General features: G+C 35.6%; 1 protein-coding gene across 1 annotated transcript in view; it reads right to left on the bottom strand.

Annotated features, from left to right (window-relative positions):
• Window positions 1-20,873, bottom strand: part of FCHO2 (FCH and mu domain containing endocytic adaptor 2) — a 111,277-nt gene that overhangs the window by 58,615 nt on the left and 31,789 nt on the right. Inside the window, 5 exon segments of the mRNA XM_082378599.1 lie at window positions 8,786-8,882; window positions 9,607-9,705; window positions 14,394-14,457; window positions 14,459-14,496; window positions 15,112-15,216. Coding sequence (XP_082234725.1) covers window positions 8,786-8,882; window positions 9,607-9,705; window positions 14,394-14,457; window positions 14,459-14,496; window positions 15,112-15,216 — 403 coding nt within the window.

The raw sequence follows: 20,873 nt of genomic DNA, 5'->3' as shown, positions 1-20,873 counted from the left end.
ATGGTGTCCTATACAGAAGGTCTAGGTTGGTGCTCAGGAATTTGCATTTTAAACAAACTCCCAGGTGATGCGGATGGTCCTAGGATCACACTCTGAGAACTACAGTCCTAGGGATTCCCTGGGTCCACTGCCAGATATTCAGTAAGTCTAGACAGTGATTCTCCAATTTTACCGCACATACAAACTGCCTAGGGATCTCACTGAAGTGCAGCTTCTAATTCAGTAGGTCTGGGGTAGGGCTTGAGAGTCTACATTTATAACAAGCATCCAGTGATGTAATGCTACAGGTTCTCAACAATGGCTGCATGTTAGAATCAGACGAGTTTTAAAATATAGTGATACCAAGGACCCACCCTACACCAATGATATCAAAATTTCTGGGATAGTGCACTGGCTGTTCATTTTTTAATTTTTATTATTTTTTTTATAAAGCATTTTTTAAATTTATTTATTTATTTATTTTTGGCTGCGTTGGGTCTTCATTGCTGTGCGTGGGCTTTCTCTAGTTGCGGTGAGCGTGGGCTACTCTTCACTGTGATGCGCGGGCTTTCTCACTGCGGTGGCTTCGCTTGTTGCGGAGCACGGGCTCTAGGCACACGGGCTTCAGTAGTTGTGGCACATGGCCTCAGCAGTTGTGGCTTGCGGGCTCTAGAGCGCAGGCTCAGTAGTTGTGGTGCACGGGCTTAGCTGCTCCGTGGCACGTGGGATCTTCCCAGACCAGGGCTCGAACCCGTGTCCCCTGCTTTGGCAGGCGGACTCTTAACCACTGCGCCACCAGGGAAGTCCCTGTTCGTTTTTTTAAAAAAGAGAAATTAAGAGGAAAGGGAAAATATTTTCAACAAATGATTCTCACAGGTACCCAAGGCTTGAGAAGCAGTGATGAGGCAAACTTCGGAACCATGGTCTTAAATCAAAGGAATGGGTTTTTAACCATGGAATTTCAGTCACTATAAAACCTTCTAAATTTTCATCTAGTTCTCCAAACACAGCATCTTGGCAGTGAAATATAATCTCCTCCTACATCCAAAATCTGACACTGCCTCCATACCCCCAGACTGAGTCATGTTTTCCCTTTCTGTGATCCTGATGAAACCTTTAAGGCTTATACTCTGCTCACTATAATCTCTTTTCTCTGGGAACTTCCCCCTTCTTCACAAGTGGTACAGAAGCCATGACCCAGTCAGAACTGACTGGACTAGAAAGAAGGTTACCCCAGTCCAAGATTACCTAGACCAGATTCTTTCTGGTCTAGAAAAGGGATAAAAACCTGGGTTAATTCTGAGCTGTGGCTACAATTAAGGAACAAGTGAAAATACCTAGAAATTACTAGGAGTTCACCTTACATCATGTACCTGGAGAAGCAAAGAAAGCTATTCTGCAAAGAAAAAAAATAAAGCAGTAAAATGCAGAGACTCAATAAAGGAAAAATGATACCTAGTGTTCCTACTGGTTTGGGTTTCCTTCTGCAGCCTGGCTATATTCCTGATTTTGAATCCTTGGGATACCTCAGTTTCTTTCCCATAACCTTCCTTTTAAGTTCAGATTGATTTAACTTCTTTTACATACTGCAAAAAACTAAAACTCTGTCCTAATTCTTATGCATATGTAAAAACTGTAATCAGCTTACTTTTTTACTTCGATTTTTTTGTCTGTTTATACTTCAAATTAATGAACTAAGCTTTCCTTAAAGCCTGATCAAAACAGTTTAATCTTTACTTCACAATTCAGAATTCTTATTATGATGATCAGTTACTGTGCTGTGATACGACTGCAGATGTAGTTAGTGCAGGATATCAGATTAAATGATTTCTGAATCCAAGAAGAACAGCAGAATCAACTTTTGAAAAAGGATTACGCATTGTTATGAGCTACACAATTCTAATGTATTATGACATACCTGCTACTATACTACACAAGAAGTACATTCCCTAACAGTTAGGCAAAGGTCTTCTGTAAAAAGTCAAGATGGTAAATATTTTAGACATTGCGGGTCATAAAGTCTGTCACAACTAGTGACCTCTGCTGTTGTAGTGTGAAAGCAGTCACAGACAGTACATAAACAAGTGTGACTGTGTTCAAAAAAACTTTCATGGACACTGATATCTGAATTTTATAATTTTATGTATCACAAAATACTGTCCCGTCCCCCACCCCCCAGGCCCCTGACAATCATTCTTTGCTGTAGGCCTCAAAAAAGAGGCAAAGCTAAATGTGGCTCAGTGGCCACAGTCTGCAGACTCCTGCCCTAAAAGATAATCACTATCAGGAGGCATATGCATCCCACAGGGCAGAGTTCTATGCCTCTGTCCTAGATGGTTAGGACACAATAGGTGAAGGTGTACTCCGTCATAAGGTGAAGCTTCTCTGTGTTATTTTCTTTGGGAGTTCTCCTCTTTTACTCTCCTATTTGTGCTAATCTACATTATCCTCTTCACTAATCATCATCCATTCTTCTTTTCTCTTTCTCTGGTCATCCCCACTTGCTAGCAAATAGAAAAACCAAGTAATCACAAAATATCTGGCGTGGTTTGTGGGTCTTTGGTCTTCTTGGCTATTTTAAATTTTGCTTTCTACGAAAGGGTTTCTACTTCTCTGAATTAAAAAAAAAAAAAAAACTTTCATGGAGGGAGTGGAAGGAGGTTCCATTTACAGGTTTGGCATTACTCTTAATCCTTGAGGGGTCTGGAAAGATGATCACTAGTTTTTTGTTTTTTTGTTTTTAATCTATATACTTGCACCCTATACTTTATTTTTTTTCTTTTATCTCCCATTTTTATTGAGATGTAATTGACATAGAGCTCTGTATAAGTCTGTTATACCACATAATGACCTGACATACGTATACTGTGAAATGACTGCCCCAATAAATTTAGTTAACATTCATCTCCTCATACAGTTAATCCCCCCAATTGTTTCCCTTGTGGTGAGACCTTTTAGGGATTACTCCCTTAGCAACTTTCAGATACACCATGCTGCAGTGTTAGCCAGAGTCATCATCTTGTGCATTACATCCCCAAGACTTATTTATCTTATAACCAAAAGTTCGTACCTTTTGACCACCTTCATTCAGTTCCCCAGCCCCACACCCCCTGTCCCCCTAACACTGGTAACCACTGACCTGATCTCTTTTCACTTCTTTTGAATTTTATTTTATTTTTTTTATACAGCAGGTTCTTATTGGTTATCTATTTTATACATATTAGTGTATATATGCCAATCCCAATCTCCCAATTCATCCCACTGCCACCACCACCCCCATACTTTAAAATATTATACCTAATGTAGAAGCTACAATATTCCAAATATCTAAACTAATAAATTAATTTCACATTTAGCCAGTCTGACCACAAGAATCTCATTTTTCCCTTTCTCTTTGTGGCTGGCTGTTTCAATATTTTATGTCTACCTTTCTGGGGCTTTTTCTGTTTGTATCTTTAAACACATTATAGTCCCTGGAAGTCCTCAAATGGAAGTTATAAACCTATATTATCATATAATGAAAATATAAATAAACTCTGCAAAAAAATCTTTTATTTAAACATATTAGACAATGGCCTACCAACTTTTTCTTTAAGTTATCTATCCTTTTGTTTCTTATAAATGGAAACTTGCTTAACTTTTATGAAAAGTATACAGTGAAATTAGCAGAATGAGTGTAAAACAGGAAATTTCAAAAATATGGATTTTAATCTCCTTTTACAACTAAAACATATGAGAATGGGTAGAAATACTAGAATAATGTCGTTAGAACATAACAAGACATTCAAAATTAGAAAACACCTGTTTATTCATGACTCTTTCAGACCACAGGTGCTTTGATACTCAAACCATACACTTAAAGTGACTCAAATTCCAGAAGGCAAGGCACTACAACACTGAAAAAGTAATGACAAAAACAGTCTGGAGGTTCCTCAAAAAATTAAAAATAGAACTACCATATGATCTAGCAATTCCACTTCTGCATATTTATCTGAAGAAAATTAAATCACCATCTCAAAAAAATATCTGTACTACCATGTTCAGTGTGGCATTATTTATAATAGCAAAGGCATGGAAACAACCTGTTTACTGACAGATGAATGGATAAAGAAAATATGGTGTGTGTATATCTATATATACATATATATATGTGTGTACATATATATACACACACACATACAAACAAAATATTCAGCCATAAAAAGGAAGGAAATCCTGCCGTTTGTGACAACACAGATGGACCTCGAGGGCATTATGCTAAGTGAAATAAGTCAGAGAAAGACAAATACTGTATGATCTCACTTACATGGGGAATCTAAAAAAAACCTGGACTTACAGATACAGAGAACAGATGGGGGGTGTCCCCCACTAGGCAAAACAGGTAAAGGTGGTCAAAACATACACACTTCCAGTTATAAGACAAAATAAGTCCTGCAGATGTAATGCACAGCATGGTGACTTTAGTTAACAATACTATATTATGTATTTGAAAGCCGCTAAAAGAGTACAGTCATCCCTCAGTATCCGAAGGCAATTGGTTCTAGGATCCCTGCAGATACTAAGTTTCGAAGATGCTCAAGTCCCTTACATGGCATAATACAGTCAGCCCTCCATATCCATGGCTGTGGAATCCTCGGACAGACAGGGCCAACTGTAGTCCTTAAATGTTCTTATCACAAGAAAAAAAAATTTTTAACTATGTGTGGGAATAGATGTTAACTAAACTTACTTTGGTAATCATTTTGCATTACATACATATATCAAATCATTATGTTGCATACCTTAAAGCTAATACAATGTTATACGTCACTTATATCTCAATAAAAAAGAGTAATGACAAAAATGACACTACATATAATTAGTATAAAATAGTCTCAATAAATAGGAAAAAAATTTAATGCTCTCAAAGTGTTTGATTTACATAGGAGAATTGGAGACATAAAGTTAGAGGTTATATATCTCAACAGATAACTAACTAAAGAAATTTTTCAGTGCAAGAGAAATAGGTTAACTTCAGTTATACAAAGTTTTTAAAGAACTGGGCCTCTTGTTTTCTTTTTAAAATGTGTATCCTGTAGGCCTAAAACCAGTTTACAGAAGAACTCATCCACCAGAGGGAGCCCTTACAAAACAGGAGAAAAAAAATGTTAACAGTAAAATAGTATACACAACTCAAGGTTAGAATACTTCTTACAAAACAAAATCCACAATCACGTGTTATTTTTCTGAGAAACACAAAATTTCCATCACTGTAATAGACTCCCTCTAGTGACATAAATAGAACAAATATGTACGAAAGAGCTGTAACTCTTCACCCACAGCAAGTCAACTGGAGAAGTAATACTTATTCTTTCCATTCCACACCCACACCACTCCCTTTTTTCCCCCTAAATTAGTTCTAGATCACTTATTTTGAAAATCAGTCACCTATATACACAATGTCAACAGTCAGCCTGAAACAGTCACCTAATTCTGGGTTCAGTAATTCTAGGAAAGCCCATGTCACCATCAATCTTGGCTTCCCTCTTACCATTTAGTTACAGAAATTTTCTACATGCCATATATCTTGAGGCCATTAAATTTAAATTTATAAACTATAACCAATAGTAGCTAACTATTAATCAGGTATGTATTAATTTTTAGAAAATACCATTTATTAAGTACTCAATAAAAACCTCACAACCACCCCATGAGGTAGGTACTATTATTATCCTCACTTTATAGATGAGGGCACTGAGGGTTATAGGTCTCACTGGTAGTAAAGAATACACCACAAACCACAGGGCTAAGTAGTGTGCTATACCACAGATAAGAGAGTAACTGAACTTTTTCTTGAGATAATTGTAGATTCACGTACAGTTCTAAAAAAAGAAAAAAGAAAAGATATACAGCAAGATTCCTTGTATACTTTGCCCAGTTTCCTGCAATGATAACATTTTGCAAAACTACAATATAATGTCACAAACAGGATACTGATAATGATACAATCTATCAACCTTATTCAGTTCTGTCTCAGGCATTTTTAACCAGCCAATACACATTTCCTTTTATTCTACCAATACTTCTAAATGCTCTATATAAAGATTCTTCAATTGTTTTTACCTCTATTAACTGGTTTTCACTTACAATTTAATCTTTACAATGAATTTTAGGGTTTCACACTATTTTGTAGTTATGTATCTCAGCATCCTCATTCTCCTACATATGTAAACTTAGTTATTTAGTTCTATTCTAATTTCTCCAAAGCATGGGCCTTGAGGTCAAGGATCCTGAAATTTAATCCCAGTATTCTGGCATGTACTTAGCTTTGGCAAGTAATTTAACCTCTCAATATTTCCATCATCTGTAAAATGGGAATAACAGTACCTACTACTTCAAAGAGTTCCTGAAGATCAAAGTTTGCCTGCAAAGCAGTTGACATAGTACATGGCACAAAGTAAGTACTCACTAAATTTAACCATAATTATTTACTATTCCTTCACCAAGACTTATCTAATAGCAAATCCATCCATTCCAACCTCTTCAACATCCTAACCTTACCTTATATGCCCATCTGTTCATTCATTCAACAAAAATGTACTGTTTACACATAATAAACAGATGAATCAAAAACAGAACTTTTCTTCGTAAGAGCACAATTACTAAAATTTAAGGTAGACACCAACAATGCCAAAAAAAAGTACAAAGTTCTCTGTTTGATGGTGGAAGTAACACATGACCTGGCTTTTTAAGAGTTTATTCATTTGAAAAATGAGTGAGATATAGCATTTTCTAGAGTGGACATAAGGGCAACTAAGGTACCAAGGGCAAAAGGGGGGTATGGATAGGAAACAGCAAGCAATTCAGGTTGGCTGCAACGGAGGGTGCCAGAAAAGAAAAATAGAAAGTAAGACTAAAGATTGGACAAGGGCAGGGGCTTCCCTGGTGGCGCAGTGGTTAAAAATCCGCCTGCCAATGCAGGAGACACGGGTTCGAGCCCTGGTCCGGGAAGATCCCACATGCCGTGGAGCAACTAAGCCCGTGCGCCACAACTACTAAGGCCGTGCTCTAGAGCCTTTGAGCCACAGCTACTAAAGCACGCGCGCCTAGAGCCCGTGCTCCGCAACAAGAGAAGCCACCGCAATGAGAAGCCCACGCACCGCAATCAAGAGTAGCCCCCGCTCGCCACAACTAGAGAAAGCCCTCGTGCAGCAATGAAGACCCAACTCAGCCAAAAATAAATAGATAAATAAATAAATAAATCTATTAAAAAAAAAATAAAAAGAATTGGGCAAGGGCAGATCCCGAAAAGCTTTGAATCTAAGTCCAGAATCTAAATTTCATTCTGTCTATAATGAAAAGTCAAAGATTTATGAGAAATGCAGTTATGAGTTCATAATTATATACCCAAAACATTAATGTGCTACAACATGTAAAATAGACTAGAGAAATCTCTACTGTGCCAGTATTTAAAAACCTGCTGCTGTATTCAATGAGGTAGGTAAGAAGGAAGGTCTGAAGGGAAAAATACTAACAGAATTGAATCAATACAATTGGAAACTTAACGAAACGTGGGAAAAAGGAAGTGAAGATGATTTAGGTTTCAAGCCTTAGCTGTGAACTGCACTGAAGAAAAATGGCTCCCAGACTTCTCTACAAATCACATATTCATTTTCCTGAATTCTAAACTATACTTTAACTTCTTTACTGGACTGAATAATTTTTACCTGTGGAGTGAAAACAAGTATCTTGCAAGAATATGGTAGAGTAACTAATAGATAGATTCAAGAAATCTAGAAGGCTTGGGACTTCCCTGGTGGCACAGTGGTTGAGAATCCGCCTGCCAACACAGAGGACCTGGGTTCGATCCCTGGTCCGGGAAAATCCCACATGCTGTGGAGCAACTAAGCCTGTGCGCCACAACTACTGAGCCTGTGCACCACAACTACTGAAGCCTGCACACCCTAGAGCATGCGCACCGCAACTACTGAGCCCACGTGCCACAACTACTGAAGCCCACGTGCTCTAGGGCCCGCGTGGTGCAACTACTGAAGCCCATACGCCTAGAGCCCACGTTCAGCAACAAGAGAAGCCACCGCAGTGAGAAGCCCGCACACCACAAAGAGTAGACCTCACTCACCGCAACTAGAGAAAAGCCTGTGCGCAGCAATGAAGACCCAGCGCAGCCAAAAGTAAATAAAAAACAAAACAAAAGAAATCTCGAAGACTGTAAGTATGCTGAGCAGGAGAAGAGAATGGTGCTTATTATATTTGATATAATATAACATGCTTATTAAAAGTAAGATTAAGGAAACCTGTAATCATTTGTTCATAAAATAAGAACCAGGATGCCTGTACTCACTGGTATATTCCCCAGTGTCTAAAACAGTACCCAGAATACTATTAGCACTCAATAAATAAATTTGTTAAATATATATGTGAATGAGGAAAGAAAAAAGTTATTAAATTTTAAGAAATGTTCTCCACTGGCCTCAATGCTCTGAGGGCTTAATATTCTCTCCCACTCTTTGTCTTATTAAAATGGCCTTCAGTTGCTAACTCTACTTTTGAAAGTATAAATAAACTGTAATATATTAATTTAGTAAAGGTATGATAACCACTTTAAGTAGTACTAAATTATTAACTACTGAAGGTCAAAACAAAAACCTAACATACCATCAGACACAAAGTAATGATATCTGAGATTTCACACAGACTTTTAGGTATCTCCCAAGCTCCATTTTGCAATTTTGGAATTTAAAGACAAACACATTTGTTACTGGATGGAAAATGTGAATATGTTTCCTTGCAAAGTTTGTCATCTTACCAGGTCTTTCCTTCCCAGTGCCTTTTGACTCAGCAAATTTTTGTATCAAGCTTTCAACTGTAGTGTTAGCCATGTTATTTATAAATTCTTCATGGACCTATTAAAATGAAATAAAGATAAGTTTTTTTCACTTTCCATAAATAGTCTTACTGTATTTCAGACAAAACTTCCACAAAACAATTAAAATTCATTATACCAAAATATGTATTTTTTGACCCAGAGCCTTTGAAAACTTTCATTTGCCTAACATGCTCTGTTACCTAACACTGTTAGTAGATCTATGGATACAAACCACTTTTTACATGAACCCCTTAACATATGGTCTCACAGCCTTAGAAGTCAAGGCGGTGTCCTGTTCCTATCTTTGAGTGTTTTAGAGACATAAATCTTATGATAAATAAAACTTATACAGCAATGAAAATAGTATTAGAACTTTAGTAACCAAGAATAACAGACTTCATCTTTTTCTACTATATTTCAATGCACCCCAAATGTCATCATTAAGGCATTTTTATATTTTTGGAAAATTTCTAAGCACAAGCTCTATAACTTACTGAAGTTGCTATTCTAAATTTTAAAATAGTAAAACTTTGTAATAAAGAAATATTCAAAAATTGTTAACTTCAGAAGTTTAACTCCATAATTAATTTAAATTATCATCCTTGATAGGATGGTAAAATCCAGGTTATTTTGTACTTAATACATGTAAATACATATTCTTTACCTGAAATAATTCAGTATCATGTTATGAGTTACGATTTTTAGAGTCAGAAGTGAACATAAAATTCTCATGAATCAGTTCAATAAAAGTAAAAACGTACCTGGCCTATTTGTAAATGAATTTCCTTTATAGCATTTGACAAGGATCCTATAATTTCTTTTATATGAATGAGATGAGTTTCTTCAATATCTTGAAATTTCTGGGTAGCGAATATAAAAAATTACACACACACACAGATATATTCTGAAATCAAAACACTTTTTAGAAGTCATCTTAATACAGCTAACCAAATTTAGCAAGTTATCATTATTATTTAATATTTAACAACGCTTCTAGACAAATGAGTCTAGCATCGAAAAATATAGCATCGAAAAAAGTTAACTTTTTGTTACATCATTTCTCAGGCAAATATGACTTTTTCAGAATTAGAAGATACCACAAATTAAAATCTATAATCATGGTCAGAAAATCAGAAGGAGACCCAGAAGAGAATAGTGTCAGAAAACCAAGGGAGAAGTATTTCAAAAACTGAAAAACAATTAGTTGGCAGAGCTAAAACTACAGTTTACTTCTTAACGACTTTACAATCTAGCCCACAGACTTTCAAAAGGTCTAATTCTTGAAATGTTAATACATAGTCTCCAAAAGAGACAGTCTACGGTCAAAGAAATCTGGGAAAGCCTGTATGTACACTCTGTCTCAGCAGTTCTCAGCTGAAGGTAGAGATGATTCAGATGACCTGGAAAATGTTTTCAAACTATAAAACAAATAGATCCTCCACGACTACTTAGGCAATGGGCTGGAAAGAGTTAAGAATGTTGTTTGGAAAAAAAATCCCAGGTTATTCTGGTATTTACTCCCCAGGAAGAAAACCACTGCTAGACTTGGCTTCACAATAAATGTATTAAAAACTGAAGTAACTGAGAAAAATACTAAAGTAACAAAACTTGTTGCACTCTGCTTAACCCAGTGTCTTCCAAATTTCTTTGACCACACAACCCTTTTTTTCTTCTTCTCTGAATATCTATTAATATCTCACAGAACAATAATATTCCTCAAAACAGGATTTGGGAAATGCTGAACTAGTCATTTTCAAACAAAAATACATTTGTCATTTCCAGTGCACAAACCTGATTACCCACTTTCTTGCCAAATTACATCAGCTCTAAGGAGCAGGCCTAAATGTCTGCTATTTTTCCCTAGTTAGTTTATCAAATTAAATTCCCTCACCCCATATTTAATGTCCAATTTTCTTCAGCACTGAGTTACGTGATCAGAAATCACTAAGCCAAATAATCATGTCTATATTTGTGTAAAGGGTCTGAACTTCTAAAAAAAAAAAATCAATTATGGTGAAATTATAGTTTTGGCAGTAATGCAACAAAGTCCAAAAACTTAAATCCATTTTATTCATGAGGAATGATAAGAATTAAAATAGAGTGCTTGTCTTGACTAATTTTGACCAAGTCCAATGAGAGTACCAATACTGCAAGATCCTGAATTACTCTTAAGAACTGAGGAACATTCAGGAGGAGCATGATCCTATTTTACGTTCATATTATAAGAATTCACCCTCGGCTTAAATTTCTGCAATTTAATGAACAAGATATTTTCTCATAGACAGGTAGTCCCAAATCCAGGAAAGCTTGGTCAAACAGCCACTAATTTCAAATGGATGATCCCTAATTCCAAGGAAACCTGTGCCTTCTTCTCATTCTCTTTTGAAACACCTACGTTGAATAAGTCAGATCCTTAATAATTTAAAAATATCTTGAAGCATGAAGCCAAACAGAAACTAAAAGCATGATTCAGCTACAATCTTGAAACTGTGCTTTATTTTTGGTGGGAGGACACTGCTAAATATCAGAATTCCTCAAAATTAGTGACTACGAAATAAGCTCAGAGTTATTCAGCAGTGGGAACATAGTATCAAGTGTTTGAATATAAATGAATAAACCTTCTTGAACAAATCAGAGTTTTTCCTCCTTGCAATTTCAAATTCACTGTGTTCATATGTACTGTTATATTAGTTTTTTTTAAAAAGTACAATTTTGTCAGCCACGAGAGATATAGAAAAGCACTCTAATACTAAAACTCCTTAATCTGAGGGTGTTGCTCAAGCAAATCTCAAATTTCCTTGAACTAGCCATCAAACTGTTCAAAGTAAACAAAATCTCCTTACTGTTTCAAGTTTTTTAAGTGTCATTAACCAACAGTGGTGAAAAGCATAAGCACAGAGTCACAATTTTAATCATGCTTATTCTCAACTCAAATGAAAAAACTTACAAGTACTCCAAGTAAATTCTAACTTCTTTCACCCCAGGTAAATATATGTCCTGCCACCCAAATTTCATTCTCACTAGATTGACAGGCCCCTTCCCACTGGGATTAAGTCAACCCGCTTGGCCTGGAACAAAAGGAAAGTAGAGAAGCAAAAGAATTCTTTTCCCTTCTAAATAACCCAAAATAAAGTCTACTGTCAAATATTAAGAAACAAAAGTTAACCTGTCCTACAGTTGTGTGTGTGTGACACAGACAGAGAAAGACAAGGAGGGAACACTAGAAAGAACACATATACACGTCAGCACAGTATACCATCATCTTTATTTAAAAGCACCATGGTTAAACATCTGCTCAAACAAATTAATGTTTCCATCTTGGAATTGGCAAGATACACAGTTAAAATGCAATTTGAAAAAATACAATGAGGAAGCAGAAAGAGATAAGGAGAGGGAAAGATGAGTGCTGAAGATTCTTTATAAGATAATATATACAAACACAAAACACTGGCTCTAACAAATTCTAATTTGTTCTTTCAAATTAAATAACTGAAAGGCAAACATTTTCACTGATAGAAACTAATCATTTTGATAGGAAATTAACAAATCAATAACTGCCTTATAAAGGAGTGTTCCTAATGATTTAAAAAATAAAAGAGAACTTGCTGAAGTCTACAATGACCTCAGTTGCTATAGAAACTGAAACTTTTTATCTCACTAGAGATGGAGCCTCATTTAACAAACTAAACCCTTCTTGAAACATTATCATTTCCCAGCTGCCATGACATTACATTTCCCAGTTTTCTTCCTTCTCTGGCTTCTCCTACTTGGGTTTCAGCATCTCTTCCTCTCCCAAACTGACAATGATGAACCTCTCAGAGCTTGGCCACTATTTCCCCACACTCTATCCAAGGTGATGTCATTACGGCTGTGTGTACTGTCCAGCCCCTATTTTATAAAGGCCCAATCCTTTATTCAAAACCTTTGGGACCAGTTGTTTTGGAATTTAAATATTTTGGATTTTTAAAAATAAAGATAACATGGTGTTGTTACCATATATCTCATAATACTACCAACAGGATCTGCAGTGGCATCTGTTTATCGAACACTAAAGGAAAACATGTATATTCAGTCTAAGTAGGATAAAGAGACTATAAATTAGCCTCACATCGGTTCAAGTTTTGCTGCCAAATGAGTTCTGGAAAAAAAATTTTTGGTTTTCAGAGCTTTTGGAATTCAGAATTGTGGATAAGGGATGTGAATATTATGTCCAGCCCAGGTTACTTACAGCCTCCAAAACTGCCCATTTGATGTCTCCACTTAGGTATATGCAGCTCAAAATTAACATGTTCAAAACTGAACATCTCACGCTCTTCCGACCCCTCAAACTAACAACTCTTCATCTAGCCTTTGCCATTCATCTCTATACACATAGGCTTACAAGCCAAAACCTGGAAGAGATCTTGAATCCCTTTAGAATTCTCCCATTCACCCTACCCCTGCCACCTCCAAATGCATTCACTTGTCTCCTTCTCCAAGGCCACCACACTGACCCTCATCCTTCTCACTGGACTATGATACTGCCTTCCAAATTGGACTCTTGATTCTCCTTTGGCCTCACTATAATCCATTCTTCACGAAACTGTCAGAATTAGCTTTAAAAATGCAGACCATATCATGTCACGCCCCTGCATACAGCTCTTCAATGTATTCCAACTGCTCTGGGAGAAAACCTAAACCCTCACTAAAGCCTGGTCCTTGATTATCTCTTTAACCTCATTTCTAACCACCATCTCTCCTTACTCAGTTTCAGTAAGCATTTTTTACTTTCTAGAATGTGATCTCTCTTTTACACATCTGGGTCTTCATATCCACGGTCCCCAATGCCTAGAACACTCCTGCCCTAGAATGAGTCTCTTACTGACTCTTCAAATCTCAGTTTTAAATGTTACTTCTCCAAAATGGACTTTCGTTAACTCCCTAATCCAAATTAGGTCATCCCTCTTATTCTATCTCATGGAAGCTTGTTCTTTTCCTTTGTAACATTTATAATAATTTGTAACTTTATATTTAAGCATATATTTAATGTCTGTCTCCCTCCCCTATACTGTATACTCCATGTAGAGCAGAGAGAATTTGTTTTATTTACGTATATATTGTATACACCCAGCACTAGCACAGTGCCCACAACACGGTAAGTAGAGATGGATGCATTATGCCTGCACACAAGCATGTAAGCCGTCTGTTTCTGAGGTGTGAATCATTCACCACTCCAAGCGAGAAGACTCCCGAGAATCCAAACAGTCAGATTCATAAAGTCCTTCTTCACACTTACAGAGTGCCTACCATGAGCTGAAAACTGTTTTAAGTGCTGAGGAGATTGCAGTAAACAAATCAATCCCTGCTCTTACAGAACTTATATTTTAGTGGGGGGAAGACAGACAACAAAAAATATGGGTAGAGGAGCCAGTGTGCTCCACCATATTTCTAGCCCCTCAGACATGATGACTAAGAATGTTCTAAGAAGAGGTTCCTCCACCAGCCTCAGTGCCAGAGTGAAGAGCTAAGCCATGATGAACAAGTAGCGTGATAACAAATAAACACTTGCTATTGTAAGCCACTGAGATTTTGGGGGTTCTCTGTCACAGCAGCATACCATCCTATCCTGTCTGACAGTAAATTAAATGCATGGTGTCAGATGATGACAGGTGCTAAGGAGAAAAACAAAACAAGAAAAGAGGACAAGAGGTGAAGGTAGAAGTTCTGGGTATAATTCATAAAAGCACCCATCATAAATCTAGGCCTTTGACTAAGGCTCTAAGAACATCAAATTGAATATAATTTATCCCAAGCGTATAGGAAACAGACTTTTTTTAACTGATTGTCTGTCTTCCCTTACTAAAATGGAAGTTCTATGAGAGCAGGGATTCTTGATTGTTTTGTTAACCACTATATCCTCAGCACTGAGTCATTTCCAGTTTTCTTAAGTATAAGTCAATTTTAAAACCCATACATAATCATTACTGTCTTCATCATCTACCAATGTCCTCATTTTCTCCAATGCTCTTTAAACATTCCAGTCAATCTGAATAATCCCTTATGATATTGTAACTATTGATTCTTGGTCTTCAATCTCCAAAACAAGATGTATATTTTTAACACAGCATTATTAGAACACTGAGATTGTGCATTTTAACATTTTCTAATACTAAAAAAATTTATGACAGAAAAATTATATTATTTTTATCAGTAATATAATTTATTATAATTTATAAACAATAAACACAAATATCCTGTTTTAGATTTAAACACTTAAAAATACCAACCTGAGCTGTTTCTGTCATTTTCTGTTCAAAATCAGCTTTTGCTAATGCATATTTTTCCACATAGAGTTTATAGGTATCCGTAGCTTTCTTAGATTTAACAGCTGCCTGTAACAAAACAGAAACATTTTGAACTATACAAAATATTTTTTATTTCCTGATATAAGTTTATATGAAATAATAATTTAAGTGCATTTTAAGAAATGAGGCCTATGTTGAGTTCAAGCTGACAAAAACTAATACCTTTTTTCAAATCCTCCTTAGCAGTATTTTTTGTTACGGTCACACAATAATGCAGAAATTAAATGCTAATTCTCTTGTCTGAGGGAACGTGCTTTAAAAAGTTTAAATACTCTCATTTTATAACTCAGAGTAAGATCACACAACCACATAATAGTACAATGTTACTAAAAATTCAACGAACAAAAATGTGACAATACCCTCAGAATATGCTTGACACTCCTTTACACACCTGTGAGTCTTCCTTCCTTCCACAACAGATATTCCATTTAATGTCTGATCAGTGACTATAAAGCTAGCTCAAAAGTTGAAAAAACAAAATCAATTTTCCTTGAGGTTTCTCAGTTTCCATTGTGCTCCAGAAAATCTATAAATTTGTTTTTAATCATTGCCTATTTTTCAAGAAATTGTTACTGCATTATTATAGTTCTAATTTTATCAAAGTTACTTATTCAATAAAAACTTAATAATATGTTAAATATTAGGCAGTGAGGAATATGAATACAAATTATATAGGGATCTTTTCTTCAGGGACTTCATAGAAGAAGTATAACCTATACATAAACAGCTAGAAATTGGTGGAAAGTAACAAAGAAGTAAAAACAAATGGAAGACGGACATTAAAGAAGAAGAAAAACTATGTGTCACTTGTAGGTTGGGGCAGACATGTGGCTATCAAGAAACCTGATTATTCTCAAAGAGCTGATCAATTTGGATACAGGAAGTTTGAAGGGAAGGGGTGTTGAAGTAAATAAGAGTTTAAAGAAGATCAAAAAAAGAAAAGCTACAGGATTTCAAGATAAAACATCTCCACTTTCATAATGAGGTAAGAGCGGGTCTGCTACGAGTGAAGAAGAGTAGGGTAGGGTTGGGAACTTCAGGAGAATAAAGAAAGTTTCAAACCATGGCTGTGGAGAATGCAACTGGTAATAACTACAGGAGTAAAAGTCTTGCAAAGAGCCACTGAGGGCTAAGCTGTAAAACTTGGAATTTGTGCAGAGCCAATCAGAGCCAGTAGGTAATTATCTCCAGCTATGTTTAGGAGTCTAAGAATAAGTATTAGAAACAGAAAGTTGGGTTTACCTGGAGGTTTGGGGTTGGCAAGAGATGCATACAGTCTTATTCTCTAAAAAGGCAACTCTGTACTCTCTCTAAAATATAATTGCATATATTATATTAAACATACATGCTTTATGCTTGTGGGCCTTCTTAAATAAAGAATATAGGATGCCACTTTATCTTGTAGTGTATCAAAACCGTATCTTGTATCAGAACTGGTTTCAGAGCCAAAAGAAACTGGATTCAACTTCTAGCTCTACCAATTACTACCCAGTTGACTTTGTCTTTGAGTTTTATATAGTTCTCTCATTCCTAAAATGGAAATACCACATATTTTTTTTAGAGCTTTGGCACAGATGAAATGTAATTTATGTAAATGCTTGGGACAGGGACTACAAAATAAATAGTATCTGCTATTATTATGGTTTCTAAAAGGAACATCAACAGGAACATACATCATTATATTTTGCTGTTACATTTTGTTGTTATTATATCTAAGTAAGTGTCTAAAACCTACAATGATTTTCTAGTTTGCTCCTATCGACCTTTTTTTAAACTCTCTTCCCATTGTCTAGCCATATGATATTATTTTATACTACTGTTAATATACTTCCTCTAACATCCTTGCCCTTTCAAACATTTAACCATTAGATGAGATGGATATTTAGAGTTTACAAACTACCTTCACGGGAAGTCCAGATAACCAAGTTTGCTAGAATTTATTTTAAAAACAATTTTTATGCCATGGTTATCTGGGTTTCCTTTTGGATTTTGTTATGCCAAGAGACTTGGAAGAAGAGAATTTCTTACAGCTACCTAAATTTTCAGCCTATACAAGAGTAACAAGCAACCCACAGTCCATGGAGTGATTTTTAATGACACAGTCTAGCAAAATGATATATTCCCACTGGGAGCCCCCTCTTCTTTGCTTCTTCTTCATCCTAACACTACTCTTTTTCTCTGCTGCCTATTAAGTTATTGCCTTATAATTTATGTGTCGGCTATTGATAAATACATGAGCTGTGATCACTCCTAGAAGTATTTGAAATTTGAAAGGAAATTCATAAACAATGGAAAAGTCCCCCAAAATATAACTATAATGATTGTGTCCATACTTTTTCAAGTAATTTATTCCATGGGATCTTTCCTGTTTTCTTTTTGCAGGTTCTACACAAAATAAGACACCTCCCCTTCTAAACTTACCATTAAAACCTTTCTCTAGCAGCCTCTTGTTCTGTACTATTCAATAAGTCTTAGCTCCTCAAAAAGAAGGAAGCTTCTTGAAGACAGAGGGGATAATATGTACTTAGCCTTTAAGAACCTTCATAACATCTAGCATGATGACAGGCACATGTTAGAAACTAAAACGTTTATTTACTATGGCATACAAATTCATAATCCAACAATCAGAAAATATGTGAATGAACCATGTAAAAAGGGAAGAACTGAGTCTATAGCCTATATTTAAAGTAAACTCTTAATTTTTATTATACTAATAAACAGGAAAAGTTCAATTAATATTTTGCTATAATGATTATTTTTCCTAGTAGACACATATGCTGCATTGTAGACAACATAATGGTTTCTCACTTACAAAAAAAGAAATAAGATACTCTTTATAAGTTCTAATATATTTTTTACATCAGCTTTCACTCTTCAAAGGTAAACATCGTATGTCAGAATAAGGAAATTACATACCAACTTAAAGAGGCATCTTAGAAAACTGGCAAAAGTAATACTTAGTAATGAATAAATTTTTTTTAAAGAGTTTATTGATTCACAAGGTATTTTAAGTAATGACAAAAAAAATTTAAAGAAAACTAAGGGTATCCTATAAAAGAATATAGAGGACACTTTAGAATGTAATCGTATTCTGGACTTCCCTGGTGGCGCAGTGGTTAAGAATCTGCCTGCCAATGCAGGAAACAAGGGTTTGAGCCCTGGTCCAGGAAGATCCCACATGCCGCGGAGCAACTAAGCCCGTGCGCCACAACTACTGAGCCTGCGCTCTAGATCCCACGAGCCACAACTACTGAGTCTGCGTGCTGCAACTACTGAAGCCCACGAGCCTAGAGCCCACGCTCCGCAACAAGAGAAGCCACTGCAATGAGAAGCCCGCGTACCGCAACGAAGAGTAGACCCCGCTCGCTGCAAACAGAGAAAGCCCGCGCACAGCAACAAAGACCCAACGCAGCCAAAAATTAAATAAATAAATAAATAAAATTTTAAGAAGAATGTAATCATATTGGGAATATATATATTTTTTGAAAGCAAGAAACATCTCTCATAGGAAATGACTATACAGCAACACTCAGTTAAGTCAAAATGACTTTCTAAATGGTATCTTTGCTTAGTAAAACTGTAAATTCTTAGGGTAGACTCATAGAAACTAAACGCCCCAGTAGTAACAAACTTGACCACTTTTGTAAAGTGATTATTAAAAGGGAAGTTGGAGCATAGCAACTTATGCTTTAAAAGCAATAGCTACATTTCTTCTCATAAACAAAAGATTGGCCTTAATAGATTACCTACTGATAACGAAATAAATCCTACACTTTATTCATTTCCTTAGCATTATAAATAAGTTTTCTGATGTACTACCAGAAATATTTCTGTTTAAGTGTCTATAATTTTTATAGTAAACTCCTATGAATCAAATACATACACATAAAATAAGTACTTTGTCATAGTCCACAAATATGAGTATCTTCCAAATGGTGCTTTATAAAAATAAGGGTTTGTGAATGAAGATGAGAAGCGTACTATGTCATAATAGCCAATAAGTATTTATGTTTTCAAGTTCACCAAAGGAAAAACAGTTCAAAGATCTATGTTTTAAAAAAATCTACATTCATGTTAATAAAGAGTTTATTTATTACAGGCCAAAATAAATTATTTACTTAGGCTTGCATTTGAATATATATAAATCAGAGACCCATTAACACATCTAATATCACAAGCAAAGATATCACCTCTGAGCAGAACAATTAGAAGAAAGCACCCCTTCCTCTTCTTTTCTTTTGGCTGATTTAGAAGATTTAGACTATACTTCTATTCTCTCAGTAGTTAATGCTTAATGTTCATGCTTGACTACTACTAATTCTAATATACCATTAATTGTAACACACACCATTATCCTGTGTACCACTGAAACAGAAAAATACTGTCAAACCATGAAATAATGCTTTCTTATCACTTAAAATTTTTATTTTAGACTTTTAAAAGAGCTCTTCTAGACTTACTTAGAAGTAGATTTTTATTCTTGTGTGATACAGAATTAAAAAGAAAGCAAAATGAACTTTCGAGATACTCCTGAATCTTTTTTCACAGTCAGATTCTGACCCTTCTCAGTTACTTCCAATTCAGGGACTGTTGAGGTCTCTTTTTTTCCCCACATAGTATTATCTTCAGTGTCACCAAAAGCATTACTGACAGAGCATTTCTTAAAAGTGCTCCACTATCATCTCCAGATTTTCTTCCAAACATTGGTGCTCACATTTTCTTGATCTTACCAGGTCTCAGCAAAAGGTTTTCAGACAACAATCAGAACTAATCCTTCCTCAATGCTCTTAAAGCGGTCTGTTAATTGAAACATCAAAGTGTTGCAGTTGTCCAATCATGCCACCAGGTATATAACAACCAAGTTCACAGAGGCAGTGAAACTACACCACAAATGCCACCGCGCCAACAATGATTATATGATACTATCATTTGATGATGCATTCTGATTTCAGAGATGTGAGGAAAAAGATATACCCGGTAGCTTTTAATATTCCCTTTTTCTCTGGTGGCTCGTTCTGAATTTATCTTTATTTAATCTGCTTAATACCAAGAATGTACTTTTGATCTAAGAAATCCTGAGTTTTTTAAATTCTGAAATATTCTGATCTGTTAACTCTTCAAATATTACCTGTCTACCATCCTCTCCATTTTTTTTTTTCTGAAATCCACATCAGATGAATGTTGGTAACCTTTATTCTCTGTACTATGTCATGGGTGAGTGCCCAAATTCAATCTTTCACTATATCAGCTCTAAAGTTTGTCTTCTCTGTTGCTTTTTTAAAAATTTCAATAACCATATATTTCACCACCAAGTTTTCTAGTTAGCTGTTTTCCCATCTACTAGATCTTATTTCATTATCTCTCTCAATTTCTTTAATATACATTTATATTCATTTGCATATCTGAACATCCTCAACATACACGAACGTTTCTGATCATCTATTTTATAAACCTAAATTTTATTTGGAGTGAATTCTTATTCTAATTGTTAAATTTATTGCCATCTGTCTTAGCAGAGGTGTCCCCTGCTTTTCAAAAGTTTGTCTTACAAGTTTGTTTACTTTGCTTTTACAAAAGAATTATATTAGTTCCTGTTTTCACGAACTGAAAAACATTCAAGGAGGATTTTCACTTTTACAAAAACAGGTACAAGAAAAATAGCATTCGGCGTTTGTTTTGCAGGA

The sequence above is a fragment of the Balaenoptera borealis genome, assembly GCF_965194805.1.
Source record: "Balaenoptera borealis genome assembly, chromosome: 2".
Classification (NCBI taxonomy): domain Eukaryota; kingdom Metazoa; phylum Chordata; class Mammalia; order Artiodactyla; family Balaenopteridae; genus Balaenoptera; species Balaenoptera borealis.
Note: the sequence above shows the minus strand (reverse complement) of the source record. Positions and strands in the feature narration are given on the sequence as shown.